The sequence below is a fragment of the Pteronotus mesoamericanus genome, unplaced genomic scaffold, assembly GCF_021234165.1.
Source record: "Pteronotus mesoamericanus isolate MK-2021 breed Mesoamerican mustached bat unplaced genomic scaffold, CSHL_Meso_final scaffold_1135, whole genome shotgun sequence".
Classification (NCBI taxonomy): domain Eukaryota; kingdom Metazoa; phylum Chordata; class Mammalia; order Chiroptera; family Mormoopidae; genus Pteronotus; species Pteronotus mesoamericanus.
In genome coordinates this window covers 1,160,289-1,185,553 of record NW_026555300.1, presented here as the reverse complement: position 1 = coordinate 1,185,553, position 25,265 = coordinate 1,160,289, and the positions used below count along the sequence as shown (strand labels likewise).

Sequence of the window (25,265 nt, the reverse complement as noted above, 5' to 3'; positions counted from 1 at the left end):
CCGCCGTAGGCAGACGAGATAATGGGTGATGGTCCCAGAGACCGAGGCAGTTTGCGGAAGTGTTGAGCTTAAACTCTCTTGGTGGCTGGATAAATCAGGTCAGTCTACCCTTGTCTTTTGAAGTTTTTAGAAAAATTTTGTTTCCTGAGAGGTTTATCTATCTCAGAGTACGTGAGGTCATAGGGGTGCAGTGGTGTAGTTGGACCCATGAAATTATCAGCGGGGTCGGGTGGGAGGAGCGCTCAGGTATTTGGGAGCAGCCAGGTGTGACACGCCTGACTGTGACTGGGGTACTTTTGGGGTCATCAGGCAGTTAAGAGTCTGTAGAGATCAACGACCATGTCCCGACTTGCCGTGGTCTTTTCGGGTCACTCTGTTTGTAAGGGATGGGGGTGGTATGTAGGATGATCGTGGTGTCGAGTTCGGGTTCGGAATTTCACGGGGGGCTCAGTGATGTTGTGGCCAGTGTGGATGGTCATCGCGTGAGGGTGTCTGGTGTATGTTTCGGAATAATAAGGGGGTGTGTGTGAGATCGGTGTCTGTGCGGCCGGAGAGGCTCCTGATCCTGGGGATGCCCAGGAACCCGGACTGGTGGTTGGGTGGAGGTTCCAATCTCAGCGGTTGGGACGGAACGGAATCCGTAGAATCCCATAGCTTGAGGATACGGCCGTTTTTCCCACTGTTAATTACACTTGGACTGTTTGCATTTTGGCTTGTTATGAACAATGCTGCTATGAACATTCTTGTTCATGTGTTCTGGTTCACATGTGCCCTTATTTTGGAAGAGGCGGGGAGATAGAGCTTAAATATAAATCTCAGAGAAGGTAGTAGAGCCCAGGTTAAGTAGAGACCCTATTGTTTTTTAGCCTTTTTATCCCATGGTTAGCTCACTACAGTGGGGAGACTAATCCAGCCACGCCCTTCGGTCACTCAACACCTAGCAGCTTTGTCTCAGCAAAGGCAGAAGTGGCACATACCGAAAACATGTATGTGCCTGTGCAGAAAATGTTTGCCAGCACTTGCTCTCACCTCTTTAAATGTAGCAGCGGACACTGTCGCTTATTTGCCTGACATACATTCACACTTTCTTCTTTGTTGATAGGATCTCCATTTCATTTAATATCCATCCCTCTGGCAAGGTGAGCCATATGTCAGTGTGTTCGTAAGTCCTGGTCCGTCTTAGTCAACAGTGGTGGCTCCAGTTCCCATCGCTAGTGATTGGATTAATTTGAAATGAGCTTAGGTACGTGGTGCGTGCAGTTTTATCCCGATACAGAAGTGGAAATCTCCTTAGTGGTTTCTAGGGAACATTTTCTCTTTTAAATAAGTAATTCCTTGAGCCCTGGCTCGTGCGGCTCCGTGGACCAAGTGCCAGCCTGCGAACCAAAGGATCATTGGTTGGATTCCCAGACAGGGCACATGCCTGGGTTGTGGGCCAGGTCCACAGTAGGGGGTGCTCTAGAGGCAACCACACATTGATGTTTTTTCCCTCTCCTCCCTCCCTTCCCTTCTCTCTAAAAATAAACAACTAAATTTTTTTTTTAAATAAGTAATTCCTTGAATCTCTTTATCCATGCTGATGTAACATTGTTGGAATATAATCTTAATTTTTTGTCTTACTTTCTAATGTTTATAGTTGATTCTTATCTCAAAGCATCTGCTTGACTCTCCAGTTCAAAATAGGTTAAGTGTGGTTGTAGCAGACAACTGTGCCCTGTTCCCTACCCAGAAAATTCATTTGCAAGTGTCCAGAGTTAACAGTTTCTAGGAAGGAAGGGCCATAAAATTAAGATTCATTCAAGTTTTCAAATTTAAAGACATAAAATTGTTTATGGTGTTAAGTTGAAAAACTCTATTTTTTAAACTTTTTTAAAATTTTATTTATTTATTTTTAGAGAGACAGAGAGGGAGGGAGAGGGAGGAGGGAAACGTCAATGTGTGGTTGCCTCTCATGCACCCCGCGCTGGGGGGCCTGGCCTGCAACCCAAGCATGTGCCCTGACTGGGAATCCAACCAATGATCCTTTGGTTCGCAGGCCAGTGCTCAATTGACTTAGCCACACCAGCCAAGGCTGAAAAAATTCTATTTAATATGATTTATGTCTCCCATTAATTCCTTATATACTTTGCACCATTTTTCTTTAGTATGTCTCACTACAACTACATATATTTTATTGGTATTTTTAAGTGAGAAGCTTTTGGCATTGTTGAGCTCCTCCATTGATTTGTTAATTTAAAAGGTCTTCAACTGAAATCAGTATAAAAGTATTTACAAATATATGTACTGTTCACATATGTAATATATACAAATATATATGTATATCACATGTATAAATACATATTTTAGTTGTAAAATATAATCGCTACTGTGTGTGTGTGCGCACATGCACACAGCCATTGCCCAGGTGAAGAAACAGAACACTGCAAGCTCCCCAGGGGAGCTCGGTGAGCCCCATTCCGATTATATTATAACCTCACACCCAAGGTAATTACCATCCACTCTCCATCCCAAGCACTCTAATGCTTTTATTTATAGTTTTGTCATATAATTAATCATTCCTAATCTCTGTAGTTTCTTTAGTTGTGCCTAATTTTAACTATCAAACAATCATGCATCATGCAGTTATGTGAGTCTTCCTTAGCTCAATACATAGGTGTATGTATTTTTTGCTCTGTAACAAGGATCAGGTAATTCTATAATGTTTACGCAGTAATTATTTCAGGAGTTGCAAACCACAGAATGTCACATATGAGTCATAAAAAGGTGGGTTTATATGTTTGTTTGTTTGTTTGTTTGTTTGTTTGTTTTTAACCATTCTTTAAAGAGGTTAGGAGCCCTCCCTCCTAAGGGCATGGGGCATGCCTGTGGCTTTTCCTTCCCCTTCCCTCACCTTCTTCTTCCCAGAGGTGTTTCCCTTGCCTGTCTCTCCCCTAAGCTCCAAGAGCCCTCCTTTTGGTTTTGTGACTTCTTTCCTGAGCTCACGCAGCCCAGCTGGCTCACTTTTACTATCTCTGTAACTTTCTAAATAAACTTTCTCTTATAACTTGAAAAAATATAAACAATAAAAAAGTTAAAAGCATTCTTAGCTTGCAAACTGGGCCAAGGCTGTATTTTCCCCATAGCATGCTGTAGTTCGAGTGTATGGCAGTTTTCCCTACTGTTAGTTGACCTTGTATTGTTTGCGGTCTGGATTTTTGGGGGATACTGCTGACGTGAAAACTCTTGTACATTTCCTCTAGGTCAAAGGTGTCCTTATTTATATTTTGGGGGGGAATAAATATCTTTGATATATACCTCCAAGTGAAAATACTGTGTTAAGATGTGTATAATTTAATTTATATAGATAACAAAATGTTTTCCAAAGTGTTTGTACCCTTTATATTTCCTCCAGCCAAATGTACTGTAATAAGCTTTTTAGTGTGTTTTACAAGGCCTGTTTAAAAAATCTTTTCTTAACACCTTGAGAATTTATTTTTCTATCTTAAAGTGTTGGGGTTTTTTATAAGTTTTTATTTTTTTATTTACTTATTTTTAGAAAAAGGGGAACGAAGGGAGGGAGAGAAACATCGATGTGCATGGGAAACACAGACAGGGAGAGAAACATAGATGGGCCGCCTCTCACATACCAGCAACTCGGGACCTGGCCCACAACCCAAGCATGTGCCCTGACTGGGAGTTGAACCGTTGACCCTACTCTTCACAGGCCGGTGCTCAATCCACTGAGCCACACCAGCCAGGGCTTAAAGTGTTATTGATGTGCCTCTCCCATTGAGATTGAGAGTTGCCACCCAAAATGATTGTTGTGTGTGTTCTGAAATACAATTCAGTCTTCTGCCCATCCCCCACTTCCAGCATGGATATCTGATTGTCCCAGAACCATTTTTTGAAAAGGCACCCTTACCGTCTTCTCTGCAGAACTGCCTGTGTCATCACATTTTTTCTATGCCTCAGTCTGTTCGTAGGCATTTTATTTTGTTCCTTTGGCTGATTAGATTATGTTAATACATATAGAATTGTCAGAGCTGAGGTAACTTTAAGCCCTCATAACTGATACAGCAAGTCTTTCAACTTTTTTTTAAGCACCATATAGCTATCAAAGATTTTGGATCTATATATACATTTGGGAAACATGACATGGTTAAAATGCTTGGTTTTCTGAGTTGTCTTCACAGTCCATCTTTTCATTTATTTAAGTCTGTTCAAATTTCTCTATATTTCTTGCTATTTCATGAAATATTTTTGATATTCTTTAAAATGATAGTTTCTGAATTTTATTTTGTTCTTTGAGGGCCTGTTTGTCTGTCAGTTGCTGGGGGATGTATGTTGAAATCTAGTATTAGAATGGATTTGTGTATTTTTGGGGGGGGGTTCAGTTCTACTGTATGTATTTCAAGGCTGTATTGTTAGGTGCATAGGAATTGGAAACTTTTATAAGATGGTAAATTGAACCTTTTATCAGTGTGCATTGTTTCTTTTTGTAGTAATATTTGGGTTTCCTGGTTCATTTGTCTGAGAATATAATTACACCAGGTCATTTGTGGTGACTCTTCATTATATATCTTTTTCTGGCCTTTTACTTGAAGATTTGCATATCATCATGTTTCAGACTTGTTACCTATAATAGCATGTTATTCAGTTTTAAGTTGTAATTGAGTGTGACAGTTTTGAGGCATTTGTATTTAATGTAATTAACTGTAATTGTTCTTTTTATGCTTATGTTTTGTTTTATTTATTTAAACATATTGAAAAGATTTTCAAATTTATTTATTTTAGAGGTAGAGAGACAGAGAAACATCGATTTCTTGTTCCACTTATATAGACATTCATTGGCTGCTTCTTGTATGTGCCCTGACCTGGGATCAAACCTGCAAGCTGGTGTGTTAGGACAACACTCTAACCAGCTGAGGTACATGACCAGGGCAGTGTGTTTTCTGTAAATACAGTCATCTAAGTACATTGTACTTGCCCCCATTATTCTCATTTTTGTATTTTTTTTTTTTGCATTATTTCTGATGATTTTTTTAAATTATATTTTCCCCACCCAAGGTTAAGTACATACCATGGAAATTATGTACTTTAAGACAACTGTTCACTTTCATCCCGACACGAGAGACTACGTACATCCTGGAACTTTGTTAAATTCTGTGTTAGAGCTTTACACTCTTTTCCTATAATACAAGGATCTTAAAGCACTTCCACTTAATTTACTACCTTCCAATTTATTTACAATATTGTGTACTTTTGTATGTACTTAGAACCTCCTAAGATATTATCATTATTGCTTATGAGAAGGTGCTGATGACTTGCCCAGTGCGTTGGTTTTCCCCCTCAAATGTGCACAGTGACAGGGTATAGAGAAACCTTTAAAGAAGCCCCTGAGAACACGTGGTTTAAAGGATTACAGATCCTCTACTTCCATAAGGTCTGCTTTGTACAAGTGATTTTACTGAGACTCAGCTGCTCTTGGTGCAGAGATGGATGTCCTTTTTCAGGTCTCCTCTGACGGTCACCCCACGTAAACTCTGCAGGATATAGGAGGACCTCTAAACAGAACCCAAGAGTTTATTGGCCCTGAGAATAAATACTTCGGGGACACCATATGAAGGGACACTAGCGATACTGTGCCCATTGTGTGAGAGTCAGGGCTCAGGAGCAGTGTAGCATCAGGTCCCGGAGGGAATGTACCACCCACTGAATTTTCTCCTCAGTCCACAGGTCCTGACTCCCCAGGAGCAATAGAATCATGTGAAACAGGAGAAGTTGTGGGGTTGGGTGTCAGCATATCCGGGGACACACCTGACTGAAGACAGAATTTCTGAACAGAAATTTAGAGCAGACCCAGGACACACCAAGACAGAGCCTCCCTGTTGCCAGCTCTTTTCAGAGAACGGAAGAAAATGCTCCTGGCTCAGGTGGCCTTGGTTTGTTTTATCCTTTCCTTTCTTACTAATGGATTTGTAGAGGCCTATGAAAAACCACCTCCATTAATCTGAAAAGTATACATATATATTTTTTCCTCAAATATGTAAATGTGGCGTTTCTAGGTTAATGAGAAAATTTAAATTTCCATTATAGAAACTTGTAATGTGAATGCATGGGTGACTGAACGAACAATTACAAAATACAGGGTGGGACAAAATTAGTTTTACTGTTGTGAGTGTGCTAAACAGAGTTTTTATTTTTGTATTATTATTAATTATTGTCTTATTTTTTTAAATTTATTTTTAATTTATTTTTTCAAATACATTTGTCTCTGCCTCCCCCAACCATATTTTTTTATGCAAACCGTTGTAAACCTTGTTTTCCCCCACCCTGTATTTCACTACACATGTGATTATTCAACTCTGTATCAAAACAAAGCCCCACTCGCTATATAGCTGCTGCCTGTAATGTGAAAATGAGCAGAAAAAGTAATCTTTCTCTTTTTTAAATTATTTTTAAATTTATTTTTAGAGAGGGGAAGGGAGGGAGAAGAAAACATCAATGTGTGGTTGCCTCTCAAGCGCCCCCTGCCTGGAACTTGGCCTGCAACCCAGGCCGGTGCCCTGACTGGGAATCCAACCAGTGACCTTTTGGTTCACAGGCTGGTGCGCAATCCACTGAGCCACACCAGCCAGGACAAAAAACTAATATTTCTCCCATGCCATCTAAAGCACATCAGAACATTAAACAACATGGTGCTGTTACAGGAATCCCTGACATTTCACGATGTGGCCGTGGACTTCACCTGGGAGGAGTGGCAGCTCCTGGACCCCAGTCAGAAGAACCTGTACAGGGACGTGATGTTGGAGACCTACAGCAACCTGGTGTCAGTGGGTGAGGACTGCTCCCTGGTGTCACTCAGATGGTGCCCTGTTAGTGGCCTTTTTTCCCCTCAGCTACTTAACTCTTCAGAATAAATACAGTTCTCTGATATGGTAAACTCTGAGATCTTTCCTTTGCCCTAGACAACAGGGTACAATGTCCTCTCCTTGGAGAGGAAAGTCTTTGGGTTACAGATGTGACACATGTTCATTCTCTGAAATGTAATGTTTTTCCTTCTTGACAGACCACAGCCCAGTTCAATATGTCTAAGTCTGTCATTTTTCACAAGCAGGGTATGAAGCCAGCAAACCAGACGTGATCTCCAGGTTGGAACGAGGGAAAGAACCGAGGACAGTACAGGATGAACTGCACCGTCCAGTCTGCCCAGGTGAGGGGGTGAGAATGAGCAAGGTGGGCGGCTGGGAAGTCACATTCTAGTCAGACACGCGTACAGAGCTGGCAATGAATGAGGAAATTCAAACCACCCTCCATGTGTGAGAACTCTTTTTCTTTGTAGAAGTTTAAAGGAAAACATACCGCGTTTTTCTCTTCTGAGCTCTGACCCCTGTTTATTTTATTTACATCTTGTTTGTGTTTGCATAGTTTTTTTCTTCTAGGATTCTCAGATCTTCCTCTTCTTTGTCCAGTCACAGTGTCTCTGCCTGTGTTACCACCTCTCTTGCTGTGAAACTCCACTTTCCAGGCCTCTCTGGAAAGACAGAACTTTTCATTTATCACTTTTTTTTACTATAGGGCCTTCATGCCCTGTTTGGAAATAGCGATTTCCCTCCATGGCATCCAGCCTCCTCTTCAATGCTGTCCCCATGATAAGCTGGTTTTTATGGCGCATTTATGTTGTTCTTTATCTCCTTCCTCACAAGGTTCTTCATACTCAGTTCTTAGCACTCTTAAACTTTTCCTCTATTCCAATGAGTTAACCGTTTTCTTTGAAATAAACTCCTAAATGGACTTTTCCCTCATTATTGTCTAATGCACACTTTCTTCCTATGTATTTTACTTATTGTCATAGCAGCTGGCTTCTGTTTTCCCATTTTGTGTGTGAGAGCAGAGAGCAGGGAGCAGGAACCACCTTCGTTCCATCCTTCCTTAAGTTTAGCTTCTCTCTCTGCCCTAGACATGTAAAGTTCTGTCTATCCTGGCATTCAGCTGGGGTGTTCCCTACATGCTGAGCTCTCTTCCTAAAGTTCTCTACTCTCTCACTTGATGAACAAGAGAAGATCTTAACTGCTATGTGTGTTCTAGCCTAAACTAGGTAATAACTTATGTCTGGCTCAAATGACCTTCTTCCTAGTTTTCTTAATTCAGATTTTTCTTTTTTCTTAGATATTATCACTGCATTTATTTTCCTAAATAATTTGTTCATCATATTTTTATTGGTTTTATTTGGATTAATTCACATACTATTCATTTTGCCTATCTATAGTATACAGTTGCCCTGGCTGGTGTTGCTCAGTGGTTTGAGCACTGGCCTCAAATGAAAAGGTCACCAGTTTGATTCCCAGTCAAGGCACATGCCCAGGTTGTGGGCCAGGTCCCCAGTAGGGGGCCTCTCTTCCTGCCTTCCCCTCTCTAAAAATTAAAAAAAAAAAAAAAAATGTGGACCATGTTGCTTACAGTGTAGAAAGTACACATTATCAGGGAGGGGCATATGCTATTATACTCAAGGTTACAATTTGTGACAGTATAACAATACAGATTAAAATCATCAAAGATAAAAGATGGGTTGGAAAAAAATCAGGAGTGACATGAAAAATGCTAAATAACTTGTCCTAATCTGGCGAGTCTTTGAAAGAGTCTAAAGTTAAGAGACAAGGAGCAGAAATAGCAGCGGTGCTCTCCTGTCAGCCTTAAGCAAAATGCCATGTTTTGAGAGGGTCACCTATTAGGAAACAGCGTGATGACTCTGGGAGCAGAGAGCCTCAGTTCCACAAGCACAGGAACTAAGTTCTGCCCACAACCAGTGAGCTTGGAGGACGTCCCCGGCTCCCGATGAGACCACAGTCCTGGCTGACTTCATGCAGTCTTGAATCCCTGAGAAATGGACTCAGTTTGGGCTCTGTTTGGCCTCCTAACCCATGGAAATGGATAATAAATGTTTATTGTCCTTAAAAAAATTGCTGTTGCACTGGCTGGTGTGGCTCAGTGGAATGAACACCAGCCTGCAAACTGAGAGGTCGGTGGTTCAGTTCCCAATCAACGCCCATGCTTGGGTTGCAGGCTAGGTCCTGAGTTGGGGACGCACAAGAGGCAGCCAACAGATGTTTCTCTCCCTCTCTTTCTCTGTCCCTTCTCCTCTCTCTAAAAATAAATAAAAATAAATTCTTAAGAAAATTGCTGAATCTTTCCAGCAATGATGTTTGCCAAAATGTGTGAAGAATTTGCAACCAGGGAAGCTGACGCAGCTAGTGTCTGTAGCTCCCTAAAGTCAAAAGGTTGCAGTGCTGTCCTGAGCCTCAGGAACACAAAAACAGGCATCAGCCACAAATTGCATTGTTCACATAAACTGTCTGGTATGGCCTAAGACCTCAGACATAAAGAGACTCTTCTGTCAGGCAGGATATTCCCAGGAATCAGAGGTTATTTTCCAGTAATGAGTCAGGGCCTGTCTTGTCTTTGAATGTGCCCTCTGCACAGTTGACTCAGTTAGCACTTTACTGCGTGTCGTCCATTCTCCTCTGTGCAGGAACACAGGACAGTATGTTCCAGCCTGAGCATTAGTTGGGGTCTTGATTATAGACGCTTTTGCCTACATTTGAAATTAGTGCTTTAGGAGAGTTAAGTTGCTGCAGAATGATGAAGAATGGCAAGTTTTTGGAATATGATAACCCTCAATAGTCTGTAATTCCTATCTAGAAATCAGATGCTGAGGATCCATGTCCTTACTCACCATAGATTTATACTGTGCAGCTGGGTCTCCAGGTGTACACCTGATCCCAATACTCAGTGTTTGTTTTTCTTCCAAGGACTTACTGACTTCCAAAACTCTACACATGCCTGCACCTTTTATTCAACATTTTTTGAACGACAATGTCATTTAGTACTTTTTACTCTTTCTTTGACGAGGTTGTGTATAGTTATGGGATTCACATTGCTATTTTCAGATAAGACCTTTTGTAAGATATCTATATTCAACCAGTTTCTCTATGTTTGTACTTGGATATATCAATTGTCACCTTAAACTTTGTTTCACAATGCACTCTGGATTTTCTGCTTATTCTGGACTTCAGTAATAGTCCTCATTTCCTTAATGGGCATTCCGCGTACCCAGTGGCTCAAGCCACAACGTTCCTGGGGTAATCCTGCGTCCCCACTTTCATTAACCTCTTCCTGCTTCTGCTATTGAGCCAAGCCCATTAGTGAACTTTGTCTTGTCTTTAAATATACAGTGGGGCAAAAGTAGGTATATGGTTGGGAGTACACAAAACATAGTTTATTATTTTATTATTAGTTATTATTTTATCACTTATTACTTATTATTACTTATTATTGTATCATTTTCCATATGAACAACTGTAAATCTACATTTCCCTGTCCCGTACATCCTGATTTCCTCCACCTCTTATACTCCATTGCTCCTTTAGCCATGTCACAGACTGTAATTACCTTTATTACTTTGCTTCAGGTGTGTATACCTAAGATTATTAAACCTGAGGGTCCCACAAATTTACTCATTTCTGACACTGTCTACTTAGAAATAGTGTCAGACCCTACATGTTAGTTCAGTCCTATGAGATTGCCCCCACGTCAGATGTCAATTGCAAGTACAGATTGTCACCTGTGCTTCTGACCAACTGGCTATAAATTACAGGTTCTCATGACATCCTCCTTGGATTCAGTTAGTTTGCTAGGGTATCCCACATAACTCGGAGAAATGCTTCATTATGTCTACTAGTTCATTATAAAGGATATAGATGAATAGGTATATAAGGCAAGATCTGCAAGGTTCCTGAATACAGGAGCTACTGTCCCTATGGAACTGTGGTGAGCCACCAATGGGCACATCATGTGTTCACTAGCCCAGAAGCTGATCAGATCTGGTTAAGAGTTTTTATAGGCCTTTAATCTCTAGTCTCTTCCTCATTTTTCAGAGGTTGGTAAGTGTGACTGAAAGTCCAGCCTTCTAATAATTGGTTTTTCCAGTGACTAGCTCCTTCCTGAAACTATGTAGGAACCCTGTGCTAAGTCACCTCCTTACCATAAACTTGACAGTTATTGTAAGATTTGGGGGGTTTTTAAAGATTTTATTTACTTTCTTTTTTAAAATTTTTGTTTTAGAGATATATTTATTTATTTTAGAGAAAGGAAGAGAGGGAAAAACAGGGAGAGAAACATCAATGTGTGGTTGCATCTTGTTCCCCGCCTACTGGGGACCTGGCCTGCAACCCAGGCATGTGCCCTACACTAGGAATGGAACCTGTGACCCTTTGGTTCACAGGCTGGCACTCAATACACTGAGCCACAACAGCCAGGGCAGTTTACTTTCAAATAGAGGAGAATGAAGGGAGAAAGGGAGAGAAACATGAATGTGCAAGCGAAACATTGATTGATTGCCCCTTGCTCCCCCGCCGAACTGGGGACCTGGCCTGCAACCCAGCCATGTGTCCTCACAGGGAATTGAGCAGGTGACCTTTTGTTTCGCAGGCCAGTTCTCAATCCATTGGGCCACACTAGCCAGAGCTGTTATTGTTAGGGTTTTCCTAAGTGATAGAAGTATCACTTAGGAAGTTACAAGGGTTTTACAAACTCAGTGTCAAGAACTATGGAGTAAGACCAAATATATTTCTTATGGTTACATCACGTGAAGGCTTTTTGAAAAACAGTTTTATTTCAAACTAGGATGATGGGATATTACAGAATGATCCACTGTCCTGTTCTTCCCTAGAACTCAGGAAAGCTGATGATCCTCTACAGTGTCGCTTGCAAAGTCGAAGCATTCAGAAGAGTGTGGAACGATGCTGTGAACATAATATGTTTGCAAATACTGTTAATCAGAACGAAGGTCATCCCCTGTTAAAGCAAAATCATGATATGTTTGAGATATGTGAAAAACCTTTAAAATCGAATTTAAGTTTTGAAAACCTGAACAAAAACTCTAACTTAAGGAACTCCGTTGAGTTGAAGGGAGATGGGTCATCCATTCTGCATGCTAACCATGAGCAATTTTACACTGAAATGACATTATACATCAGTTGCAAACCCATCAATAGTAAGTCCCAGGTCATTCAGCAACAGAGAACTCACAACGTAGAGAAAGCCTATATGTGCATTCAATGTGGCAGAGGCTTCATCAAGATGTCTGAGCTCACTGACCATCAGAGAGTCCATAGGAGAGAGAAAGGTCATGGATGCAATCTGTGTGGGAAAGTTTTCTCCAGAAAGTCAAGGCTCACCGAACATCAGAGAATTCATACAGGACTGAAACAGTATGAATGCACAGAATGTGGCAAAACCTTCCTCAAGGCATCACAGTTCAATGTACATTGGAAAACTCACATGAAAGAGAAACCTTATACCTGTAGTGAATGTGGAAAAGCATTCGTAAAAAAGTCTCGACTCATTTATCATCAGCGAACTCATACAGGAGAGAAACCCCATGGGTGCAGTCTATGTGGGAAGACCTTTTCTACAAAGTTTAGTCTCACTACCCATCAGAAAACTCACACAGGAGAGAAACCGTATGTATGCAGTGAATGTGGAAAGGGCTTCATTGAGAAGAGTCGTCTTATTGCACATCAGCGAACTCATACAGGAGAGAAACCCCATGGGTGCAGTCTATGTGGGAAGACATTCTCTAAAAAGTTTAATCTCACTGCACATCAAAGAACTCACACAGGAGAGAAACCGTTTTTGTGCAGTGAATGTGGGAAAGGCTTCTCAATGAAGCATTGCCTCATCGGACATCAGCGAACTCACACTGGAGAGAAGCCTTATGTATGTAGTGTTTGTGGAAAAGGCTTCACAATGAAACGTGATCTTACTGTACATCACCGAAGTCATACTTCAGAGAAACCATATGTGTGCAATGAATGTGGGAAAGGCTTCACTGTGAAGAGTCGTCTAGTTGTACATCAGCGAATGCACACAGGTGAGAAACCATATGTGTGCAGTGAATGTGGAAAAGGCTTCCCAGTGAAAATGCAGCTCATTGTACATGAACGGACTCATACAGGAGAGAAACCTTATATATGCAGTGAATGCTGGAAAAGTTTCACAGCTAAGTGTAATCTCATCAGACATCAGCTAAAACATACAGGAGAGAAGCCCTATGTATGTGGGGTGTGTGGAAAAGGCTTCACAGTGAAGACTGATCTCACTTTACATCAGCGAACTCATACATAAGAGAAACCATGTATGTGCAGTGAATGTGGGAAAGGTTTCCCCATGAAGAGTTATCTTAAAATGCATTGGCACACTTATATGGAATAGAAACCTTTTATATGCAAGGAATATGGCAAAGGCTGAATTGAGAAAAGCATGGTTATTGACCATCTCTGAATTTATATGGGGAGAAATTGTATATTATGCAATGAATGTGGAAAGGGCTTCACCATGAAGAGAACTTCAGATATACATCAGTAAACTTGTACTGCAGAGAAGTTGTACAAATGTAATGAATGTGAAGGCTTTAGGGAGAAAACGTGCCTCGTACAAGATCAGAGATTTCTGTCAGGAAACACTTTCTTTGCATGTTCTCAATGTGGAAAATTCTCTTTAATCAAAAATGATTTTATTTCACATCAGAGAAACCATGTGAAGGTAACACATGGGAAAGCCTTCACTACAAAGATAAGAAGCAAAATTCATCAAACAAAAATATACTTGAGAGGCCTTCTGGGTGCAGTGATAGTGGGAAAGCTTTGGCCTGCTTGTCAGTTCTTGTTAAACATGAAAATTCGTAGGTACTTGCTTTGGGGAAAGCCTATTGCCAGTTGTAATAGGCCCTCAAGATAATAGTATGCAATGAGGAACAACCATGCAAAAAGAGAGAAGGAAGGTTTATGTAAAGAATGTGGTACTGTCTTTATTGATCAATTACTGTATTTTGCCACATGTAAAGTGCACCCACAGTTTTGTGTGCATTATGTATGGGATTATGATACCCATTATAATACCCATGGTTGTAATCATTATACTCATGTATAATGCATATCCTTGTTTTTCCCTAAAAAATTTGGGCAAAAAAAGTGTGCATTATAGGTGGCAAAATATGGTGCCTTATATTTCTTACCCAAAAAATTTGCTAAACAACTCAGATATAATCAGCCTGATGAAAATATTTTAGGACATTATATGTCTAAACAGTGTATACTGAGATAAATCCTATAAATGTGACTAACTGGGAAACTGTAGTCATGTAGACCCTCATGTAGATCAGAGATGAATGGATGAATGAATGAATGAATGAATGAATATTTTTAATTGTGGGGAAAGCATCTGATCAAAAGTAAGACCTCAGTAGATGTCAGTTCACACTAGAGAAATTATTTTCTCTGGCAGTGAATATGGCATGGTTTTTAATAATTTATGTTGCCTCATGATTTGCTAGGAAGTCTATGCAGAAACAAGCACATTCAATTTGGTGGTCTTTAGCCAAACCTCAGATAAATTAATGAACAAAAGGAAGCCTTGAATGAAAGCATTCTGTCTTAAGTCCAAACAGATAAGGCGCCTCAGGAGCGATTGGGAGAGGATACCTTCAGCCATATTTCTACCTGCTTTGCCATTCATTAATTTTATAAGTTTTAAACAGTGGTAGTTAATTCTTGTCATGAATTAAATTTTAATATCTGCAACACAGGAGTGGTCTATGCCTATTTCATTATGTCATTCTACATCTTTTTACCTCCAAGTTTATATGTTTCACAATAGTAGTACTTGAAAATGAAACAATATATTCACTTCCTAAGTATAACAACGTATATGGATGTGTTTAATCAAATTTATAAGTAACAAGTAGTTTATTAAATATGTTTTTATAACTTTTAATTTGGAAATAAGTTTAGAATTACAAAAACAAAGTTTTTAGAGATTTTTTAGATACCCTTCAGGTAAGTACTCCCAAAGGAAAAACTTTACATAGTCACAGTTCATATCAAAGAGAGGAAGGTGAAATTGTTGCAGTGCTGTTAACTGCAGGATTTATTTGTGTCTCCATTTTTAATATGTATTCTTTTTATTTTTAATTTGTTTTAGATAGAAGGTAAGGGAGGGAGAAAGGGAAAGAAATATTGACGTCAGTGAGAAATATTGATTGGTTGCCTCTCATATGCGCCTTGACCAGGAACCGAATCCACATCCTAGACAGGTATCCTGACCAGTGGTACTTCATTTTATGGGACAGTGCCCAACCAACTGAGCCACACCAGTCAGGACACACTAATTTTTGTTTGGTTTTTATGTGTAGTTTTAAGAAACTTACTACATATGTAGGTTCTTGTAACCAACACCATATTAGAAATTCAGAATTTTTTGTTATCACAAACCCTCATGCTATCCCTTCGTAGTCATATATTTTCCCTGACCCTAACCCTTGTCATCACAGTTCTTTTGGTATGTGTAAGTTTCTCATTTATAGAATAAGAGAAAAATGGAGTCATTTAGCATGTTCCCTGTTGAGATTAGCTATTTGACCTTGTGAAGTATAGAAAATACATATACACTGGTCTCTGCCCCCAGTTCCTGGCACAGAGCTCCTGAAGCCCTTGTAAATTCCTGAGTGATAACAGCATTAGGAGCAGCTTTTGTTCTGTCGAGGCAACTGGTTGGAATGCCTATCTCCACCCCACATGTCTAGAGATGGGCGAGGGGCTGGAAATAGAGGTGATGATCAACCATGCCTACTCAAGGAGGCCTCCGTAAGCATACCAATAGAAAGAGAGCTTCGGTGGGTGAACACAACCATGTCTGGGGAGAGTGACACCCTAACTTCATGGGGACAGGAGCTCCTATGCTGGGGACCCTTGCGGACCTCATACTCTTCATCTGGCTATTCATCTCTAACCTTTATGATGAGCACTTAATTGAGATGTGTGTGTGCTATCACTATTTTTGGTAAAATGATCACATGTTCTGCTGCCTAAACCTAGCAATTTTGACAATTTTCTTGAAGAAAAAGTCAGTGAAACAACAAAGGTACATGGAATTTCATTTATTTTGTGGCTTTTTTGCTTTATGCAATTAATGTTTATTATTTTGGAATAATATGTTCCAATATTTTTTAAATTTCTAAAGCTTCACACAATGTAATGGACACTTAATTTTAGCTCATGCTATTAACATCCATCGCTTTCAGAAGTCCAGACATTTAATAATACAGTAAGTCCTTGCTTTGTAGTGTTCTCCCACTTTCCGGGTCTGCTATCATGGGGGTTCTCCGGTTGGAACAGGCCCCTCAGGGACCAGATGGCACTGGGATGAAAAGGTATTTGGAGTCCCGTGCTCAGTGCAGAGTAAAGTAAGAGCATTTGACAGACTCCCGATGCCGAGGCACCCTGGATTTAAATAGCAGATTTGTGAATTTTACTGGGAGTCACAGGCTAAAGACCCTTCACTCTATTCTGGCCTTTAGTTTTTTTCCTCTGTAAAATGCACATAAGGTACACATGTCTCAGTCCCTGAGCTGTTGGAGGAGGTCAAGAGCTAAGGTGCCCATTTGAGGTGCAGCAGCTCTGTCTCCAGCCTTCCTGCGCTGTGGCAACTCCCGCTTCTGCCTGCAGAATCTTTCTCAGGCCAGGCACCTCTTCCCCCAATGTCCACAAGGACCTTATTTGGGGATGTGTATTTGATTAAGTAATTGGGCTTTTAAGAACTCAGTGACCTACCAGCAGGAAGGTAGACGCTGTAGGCACTGAGGTCTCAGTGTGGGGTCCCCACCAGGGAATGTCTAGCTGATTCACTAGAGCTCCTATCATCTCAGTTGGCTGATTGTGACATGCATTCTGCTGATGACAGCGCTTACCTTGCCCTGTGAGGATTAATAGAAGTAACACACTGAATTCTTGTGGTTGCCAGGATTGCATGGTTTGCTTTTAGAGCATTTCCTCTTTTAATACAACAATCTGGAGAGTGCAAACTACTATCAAATTGCTGGGAACATCCAGGATTAGAGAAATTAAGTAGGTTCTCCAAGTTTACATGGCAGACAATTGGCAGGTTCTCAAGCTGGATTCCAACCTGGGATTCTGACTCCAGAGCCAGGGACAATCTGTACCATGTTTCTGAAGCCCTCACTGGGGCAGGTACGCTGTGATGGCCACGGGGGCTCAGCTGAAGCTGCTTTGCAATGGTGCAGTTTTCATGATTTCTCTCCTTTCCCCCTAACATCTCAAAGCACATACCCCCTGCCCCCAGCATTCACTGGAATGCCGCCATCTGTCCACTTCAGTGGCTTCCCCTGGGGAACCTCCTTTGAAAGTGAGCTACAATTTGTCTTCCTTTCCTTTGACTCCAGCACAGAGTTTGACCCTCAAAAGACCTCAGTAATTAGGCCTGGGTCTCTGCACCTTCACCCACCTTCTGGGTGTCAGGCTATGATTCCATTTATTTTGGTGAATGTGATGCCTCAGTTTGACTCCTGAGTGTTGTTCTTATGTGGCACCTGACTGGAGAGGGAGCAACTGGATGTGAATTCTGGGACCTCATATTTAAAAATGATGCTGAAGACCTATAGGATCTTGGTCTCATTGGGCGAGTGCTCACTTCTTTTTCATCAAAGGACCCACTGCCAATGTGATCTGTCATCTATATCCCTACAGGCTGGATGAGATGATGGTGTTCATCGTGTTTGCCCTGCAGCCCTGACCGTATTCTAGACCCACGTCCTTCTTTCCAGTCTTGTGTCTACACCCAGAAATCTCTGGGTGTTTTTGAAGTATTGAAGAATTGAGAAATGAAGTGATTTCTCCTTCATCAAGTGACTCATACTTTTGTTTCCTTCGCTGCATCCCTTTATTACACCATAAGCCTCTCTAAAACAGTGACCTTGTAGTGGGGTGTCATATAGACTAGACTGTCCACTCCAAAATTCATATGTTGAAATCCCAGTACCTTAGAAAGTGACCATATTGGGACATAGAGGCTTTAAGAGGTAATTAACTTCAAATGAGTTTATAGGTTTGAGGCCCTAACTCTATATGACTGGTGCCCTTGTAAGAAGAGGAAGAGACCCCAGGGATGCATCTGCACAGAGGAAAGACCACGTGAAAATACAGTAGCAAGACAGCCCATCTCCAAGCCAAGGAGAAAGTCTTCAGCAGAAACTAAACCTGCCAAGACCTCCATCTTGGATTTCTAACTTCCAGAACTATGAGAAAATAAGTTTCTGTTGTTAAAACCAAAAAAGAAAAAGAAAAAGTTTTAGGCACAAACCCTTACTGCAGTGCTCAGCACACTGGGCCACATCTGAGATCTTTACTCCAAATTTTAGCTGGCAGAGAGATAGAAGTACACATTTTAGGATACGATCTATATAAGAAAAATTAGATAATTTTATTTATTTAAAATATTTTTTTTTAGAGAAGTGGAAGGGAGGGAGAAAGAGGAAGAGAAGCATCAGTGTGTGGTTGCTTTGTGTGTGCCCTCTACTGGGGACCTGGCTCACAACCCCGGCATGTGCCCTGACTGGGACTCAAACTGGGAACCCCTTGGTTCACAGGCTGACACTCAGTCCACTGAGCCACACCAGCCAGGGTGGTTTTTAGGTCATTTTAAAGAGAGAAATCACAATGGTCACAGCTAAGGTGCCCTAAGCACATACCAGGTGTCAGAACAGTTGCAGGCAGTTCAAACTCCACTCATTGAATTGTAACATCATCCTTACTCTTTAGCTATGAGACTTTACGTGACTGATTATCTTGCTATTTGCATTTTACAGGGTTTTATTGGCATGTTTTTTTTATGTGTCTTGCTTTCTCTAAATCCAACAGGAAGTTTTAACACTCACCTTCATCAAAAATAGGTTAATAAAATCCTCCTACAGATCCATTTGTAACTCATGCTCCAAAAAGGTCAAAAATGCACATCCAACAATTGCTTTCAAGACACTAAGTTTTACTCATGAACTGAATAAAACACACAATCTTTGTCCTTTTCACTTCATGCGGAGCAAATCTATTAGAATAAATATGAGGAGGCCCAGGGAGTTTGCTCAGAAATGAGAAGAATACTTTAGACAGTCTACGGCCATTCCACCCTGAACGTGCCCAGTCTCATCTGATCTTGGAAGGTAGCCAGGGTCAGGCCTAGTTGGTACTTGGATGGGAGAATATTTCAGACAGGTGTAGAGAAAATATGCAGGTGAAATATTAAGCAGCCCTAAGCAAGTGGATATGGTTGCCCCATTCCTTTTCATTCCTTAGTGTTGGAAAACGCCCTGTCTGGTTTCAGGAACTGTAACCCCACCAACAGAGGGGAGGGCCCCAAGGCTGGAAACAATCAGGGAGGGAGGCCTTGGAGAAACAGGCCCCTGAGGAGACAAAACCTATCCCCCCCACCCCGCAGGGGTGTAGCTTCTGCCTCTCTGCTTGGCCCTGTGATGGTCGCTTGTTGATTACAGGTAAGACTCCTCGATGGAGGGGCGACCTAAGCAAGACGCTGACCAGTATGAGAAGCAGACAAGAAACTGGGGGACACGGAGAAAGGACAGAAAGGCCCACAACCCTCAACTCGGCTCGGACATGGCCGGAGTCCTCATTCTATCTAAAAGAAGTCTCCTTGTCTCTTGGTGGCTCCCTCCTCCTGCCTGGCTCAGGCTCGAAACAATAACCGGAGTCAGTCCTAAACCAGATTTGGAAGTTCCTAGAGAAATCAGGCCTAAAAGTGAATTCTTCAAAGTGTGCCTTGTTCTTCCCTCAGAAGCCACAGCCAGCTCATGCTGGGAAGGAAATTTACATTATTCACAGACCCGAACCCTATACTGTTAGACACTCTTGTGTTTACTACGCTCAAGTTTAGTCAGCTCTCTTGTTTACTAGTCTCCTCTCGGACTCATGTAAATTGGTGTGTTCCTGTCATTTGTTTTCTTCAAAGGATCACCTGTTCTCTGTAAACATTAACATACTGATGTAATGAGACCACCTGTGCATTCCTGTTACCTGGTCCCACTGATAACCCTTTCAATAAAAGCCTTTGAAGAGAGGGACTCTGGGCCTTCCCCACTAGGGGGATGTGCCATGTCCCCTCTCCTGGCAAACAGAGGTGTTGGCAACGACTCGTATTTATTTCCCCCATCCATGACGCCCTCGGGTCGGGCTCTGTGGGATTCAGAGTCCCCAGTCCCATCTCAGCTGTCCCCAGATCGTAACCCTCAGATTCCGGAGTGTCGCGCTCCCCGAGACGCACTCAGTCCCCCTGCTGCAGTTGTTGCTCAGACCTGGGAGGAGCGGTGTTCTGCAGCTGCGCTCTCCCCACGCGCCACACACAACGCCTTAGACTATATCCCATCTGGCCCTCTGTATTTTTCCTCCAACCCCCAAAATGTTTGTTTTCCTCCATAACATGACATTTCGAAAAGACTAACAGGTTGTTTCCACCTGGTTTTGAACCAGGGACCCTTTGCATGTTAGGTAAACGTGATAACCACTACACTATGGGAATATTCTTTGTTTTCCTCTATAACATTTTGTAATGTATTATCAAGATACGGTTCTTTTTTTTTCCCCTGTGAAAATAACATATATCTGGGAATGTGATTACATAATAAATTTACATTTGCTACCAGGATCCATACAATGTTGTCATCCATGAAGGTGTTGAAAGTGGGCATCTGACCCTGAGAAAAAGGTTTTGAATTCACAGATTTCACCTGGTGTTCCCATGACATTTCTTACCAAATTTTCTGAGATGTGATCTATTCAGAATTTCTAAGCGTATGACATGTACTGTTATTAATGATTATATACCAAATATATAGTGGGTACCAGGATGTCTGAAATGTCGGCATCTGTGAAGGTTTGAACAGTGGGCATCTGAATATGAGACAAGGGTTTTGGATTCCAGGTTTCACTGCCTTGCTGAGAAATAATATTCCCCCTCACCTGTAAATGCAGTGACAGTGTCTGCATGGGACTGCAGACTATTTCTGCAAAAGCGATATGGAATGAGCAAACTATCAAAATGTATTAATGTTGATTAATGGAGTTATAAAGTATTACTTAAGTAGCTACAAGACAAAAGGCTCTGTGAAGCCTGAGAACAGGTAAATCTCAATGGGTGGTAATTAACACTGAGTTCTAAGAGATGAGAGAACTGAGCTATTGCTCTGATGAAAAGTTGGCTACCCTGAACTTTTTGTTTCTACAAAGTGTGAGTCTTTTTCAGTCATGAGAACTCGAGGAAGAAATAGTGAAATGAGAAAGGTACGGTAAGGAGTGAGCAGAACAATTTAGAATTGTGGAAAGACAGTCAAGGTATCGTGATTTATTGCTTCAACAATCATTTACTAAAGATCTCATCTGCTTCAGAGGTTCACCCAGGTCTTGGAGAGCTGTGGTTGCTTCCGTGCCATGTTGCGGATGCATTGCTAGAATTGCCTTCATCCAAAGAACTCCTTGACCATCTAGCTCAATGTCAGGAGATCAAATCTTAGCGGTGGTCTATTACCAAAAAGAGTGTGCACCCAACTCTGTCTTACAAAGTCCCAGGAACACAGGGAGTTGGCGCAGCTCATCAGTGTGACCGTAATGGCATCAGTGAGTGGCAAACACACTCCCCTAGCTGTTTGCCAGCTTTCTCATGACAGGGTTGTCTGCAGTGGTGACGATGTATAAGATGCCCTTGATTCTCAGCAGGAGCTTGTCGTTCCTTGTGGGGATACTGTCCTGTGGCTCTGACTCATCCAAGTAGAGCAGCTTCATTAACTGAAGAAAGTTTCGTTCTCTTTTTGCTCTCAGTCACTACAAACTTCAGAGTCTTGAGGTTTCTGCTAAGTTTGGTCCCATCTGTGCCTCACTCCAGATTGTTTTTGAAATGTTTTCCACAGGCATATGCGTTCGTTCTCTCTGTGTTTGCCACCGTTAGGCAGGATCTGTGGGTTCAACAACTGCTATCCCTGCGATCTTTGTGTCTATGATGGTTCTGCCGTGCAAATTGCATCCCATTCTGCTGGTAGGTGGTCTTTTGTGTGCATGCGGTGCCTGCCAGCTGGAAACAGTTTTGTCCTCATCTTCCTTGTGGAAATAAGTGTCCTGACTTCCACCACCATTCTGCTGGCAGGTGGTCTTTTGTGTGCATGCGGTGTCTGCCAGCTGCAAACAGTTTTGTCCTCATCTTCCTTGTGGAAATAAGTGTCCTGACTTCCACCACCAAACTGAAAGGAGGACTTACACATGTCAATTATATGTTGGTATGCGAAACCAGTCCAGTCTTCAACCTTTGTCAGTTGATCTCCTTCGCTGAATGGCTGTTAGAGTATATCTCCAAACTGCTCAGGAACCTCACAGGGACACCAGCCTGAGAGGTTGTCCTGGATCAAAACTGTGATAAACTTTTGAACTTCTAAAGCCTGCAACACTTTCAGTTTGTTAGGATGGCAAAAGATGGTCTAAGACGGACACCTCGATACCAGCTGCAATTTTAGAAATGGGGGGAGGGTTGGGGTGGGGAAGCCCTTTAGAAGTTTTTTTGAAACATTACTTTTTTAATAGTAACCTATATATGTTCATTGGTTTTAGAGAGAGAGGAAGGGAGGGAGAGAGAGGGAGAAACATCAATGTGAGAGAGAAATATCAACTGGTTGCTTCCTGTAAGTGCACAAGTTATGCACTAACAAGTTCCCTAGTTATTCGCCCTGACCAGGAATTAAACCCACAATCTTTTGGTGTATGGGACAACGCTCCAACCAACTGAGCAACCAAGCCAGGGCCGCTTTAAATTTTTAAACAAGAGGAAGCTTCTTAATGGATTACTACTGATTTTTAATTTTTATTGCACATATACATACCCATACTTTCTATTTTTTTAATTGGTTGACTTTTTTTTTTTTAAAGAGAAAGGGGGAAGAGAAAGAGAAATCAATTTGTCGTTCCACTTATTTATGCATTCATTGGTTACTTCTTGTATGTGCCCTGACTGGAGTTTGAACCCACAACCTTGGCATATTGGGATGATACCCCAACCAACTGAGCTACCTGGCCAGGGCTTTTAATTTTTTAAATGGTACTATTTCAGGTGATGTGAAAATTTTGAGCTACATGTAGGTCAATTTTCAGTATGAACATGCACTTCATTTACTCTAAATTTAATTCATGAATATATTCTTAATCTTACCACATTGCCAATGCCATGTATGTCATCATCTCACCTATAAATCTTTAATTAGTCTGTAACTCACAATTTCTCTTTTTTTATAATTACAATCACATTTTCAAATTGACAAAATTTATCTTTACTATAATTTAATTCTCTTGCATTTACAAAAATTCATTTTCTTAAGTGATATTTAAATTATAAATAAGTAGACTTCCATTTATATTTATCATATGCATCTTTTTTTTAATTTCAAAAGTTTTTCCTACTTTTTTTGGGTCATATTTATCATATATATATATATGATGGTGTGACCAGGTCATTTGGTAAAATTTCCCATATTCTTTTATTTCTATCCTTATCCTAGAACATGTTTATTCTAGGATGGGGAAGGGAGAGGGAAAGAGAGGGAAAGAAACGTTGAACCCTTAACCTAGGCATGTGCCCTGACCAGGAATCAAACTGACTCCGGTCCGGTTTATGGAAAGACTCTCCAACCAACTGAGTCTCACTGGCCAGGGCCCAGATGTTTTTTTTAAAGATTTTATTTATTTATTTTTAGAGAGGCAAAGGAAGGGAGAGAGAAACATCAATGTGTGGTTGCTTCTCACACACCCCGTATCTGGGACCTGGCCTGCAACCCAGGCATGTGCTCTAGACTGGGAATTAAACCAGTGACCCTTTGGTTCACAGGCTGTTGCTCAGTCCACTGGGCCACACCAGCCAGAGCCAGGGCCCAGATTTTTTAATGCAGGCATACCTCGCTTTATTTGTATGTCCCCTACTGAGCTTCACAGAAAACACGTTTTCATCAAGATGAACGCAAGATCCTTCACCTGCAAGAAGATTGCAACTCAGCAAAGGCTAAGATGATACTTCACATTTTTTATCTATAAAGTATTTTAAAGAATTTATTTATTTTCTGAGAGAGAGGAAGGGAGAGAGAAAGAGAGGAAGACAGACATTGATGTGCGAGAGGAACACCAGTCCCTTGCCTCTGCACACCCACAAATGGGGACCCAGCCCGCAGCCCAGGCCTGAGCCCTGACAGGGAATCGACCAGGGAGCCTTTCAGTTCTCAGATCGGCACTCAATCCTCTGAGCCACACCAGCCAGGGCTCAATAAGGTATTTTAAAATTAAGGTATGTATATGATGACGACAACGATGATGATGATGGCGGCATAATGTTTTGGCACACTTAATAGTCTTGAGTAGTGTGTAATATAAACATAAATTTTATATGCACTGGGGAACCAAGAAAGTCTTGTGACTAGCTTTATTGACATATTTGCTTGGTTGGTCTGGAACCCAGCTCACATTGTCTCAGTGGAATGCCTATAATTGCATGGCCTTGATGTTCTCAACATGTTCCCTACTGTTTGCAATAAATGTATAACTATAGCCAGATGCATCAGATCAAATCCAGCTTTGATTCTAGCCACACTGCGGCACAGGCAGAACTGACACTTCTGATTGCCTCAGGAACAAGTGCCCCTAAGTATTAGTGTCTGTTTTGTGACATTACCTTTACATAGTTTGTCCAACTGAGGCAGGATAGACAGCGTTAGGGATTTGAGCAGCCTCCCACAACTATATTCCACCTGAAGGAGCCAGATGCCAAATGGCCTGAATCAGGAAACAGGAATGGGGTGGTCAGAGAGAGCCGACCCTGACGAAAGATAGGCAAAATCTGCAACTAAAGCAAGCCCGCGGTTGCACCAGAAACAAACTTGCCCTACCAATAATCTCCACTCGGGGGCGCTGGGGGGCACTTAGTACACTCGGTATTCTTGGGGTATACGACCCTTGATCCACTCCTGTAGGCAATAGAGGAGCCCCGCCTTGGAGGGCAGGAACTACATTACCCAGAATTCCGGGCGTAAAAAATGCCACCACACTGAGCCAATGAAGGCTTAGTAAAGGCGTTTCCGTTTGGCCGTTTTTGTAGGGCGGGACTTTGGTAGTCCTCGTGGCGGGCATTTCGTCTTCTGTCAGTGGTGTCTCAGCCCATCAGGAGGGTCTTTTCGCAGAGTCCAGTTGAAAAGGCCCAAGAGCGGTGGTCCCTGCCACACAGCCACGGGTGTAAGTCTTGGTGACGCCGCCCGAGAGACCGGCGCCAGGTCCGGGACTGGGACCGCTGTGTCCGGGGCCTCTTCCTAGCCCGCGGCTCCCGCCACGCGCCACCGTCGGAGTCCC

At 41.8% G+C, this 25,265-nt stretch overlaps 1 protein-coding gene and 1 non-coding gene across 2 annotated transcripts; one reads left to right on the top strand and one right to left on the bottom strand.

Annotated features, from left to right (window-relative positions):
• Nucleotides 1-21: 21 nt before the first annotated feature.
• On the top strand, nt 22-14,585 carry LOC129081556 (zinc finger protein 615-like). Its single transcript, XM_054587227.1, has 5 exons — nt 22-98; nt 5,709-5,921; nt 6,690-6,816; nt 7,097-7,192; nt 11,708-14,585. Exons 2-5 carry the CDS (start codon nt 5,898-5,900, stop codon nt 13,162-13,164), a joined length of 1,704 nt encoding a protein of 567 aa, XP_054443202.1. The 5' UTR covers nt 22-98; nt 5,709-5,897; the 3' UTR covers nt 13,165-14,585.
• A 5,760-nt stretch (nt 14,586-20,345) lies between these two features.
• TRNAV-AAC (transfer RNA valine (anticodon AAC)) lies at nt 20,346-20,418 on the bottom strand. Its single transcript has one exon. It is a non-coding gene; the product is annotated as a tRNA-Val (tRNA).
• Nucleotides 20,419-25,265: the final 4,847 nt, after the last annotated feature.

Excerpts from the sequence above, each read along its gene's own strand:
- LOC129081556 (XM_054587227.1), top strand. The coding sequence starts at position 5,898 with ATGCTCCTGGCTCAGGTGGCCTTG. Across the intron at positions 5,922-6,689 it reads TCCTGGCTCAGGTGGCCTTG|GAATCCCTGACATTTCACGA; the intron begins GTTTGTTTTATC and ends GTGCTGTTACAG. Across the intron at positions 7,193-11,707 it reads GCACCGTCCAGTCTGCCCAG|AACTCAGGAAAGCTGATGAT; the intron begins GTGAGGGGGTGA and ends GTTCTTCCCTAG.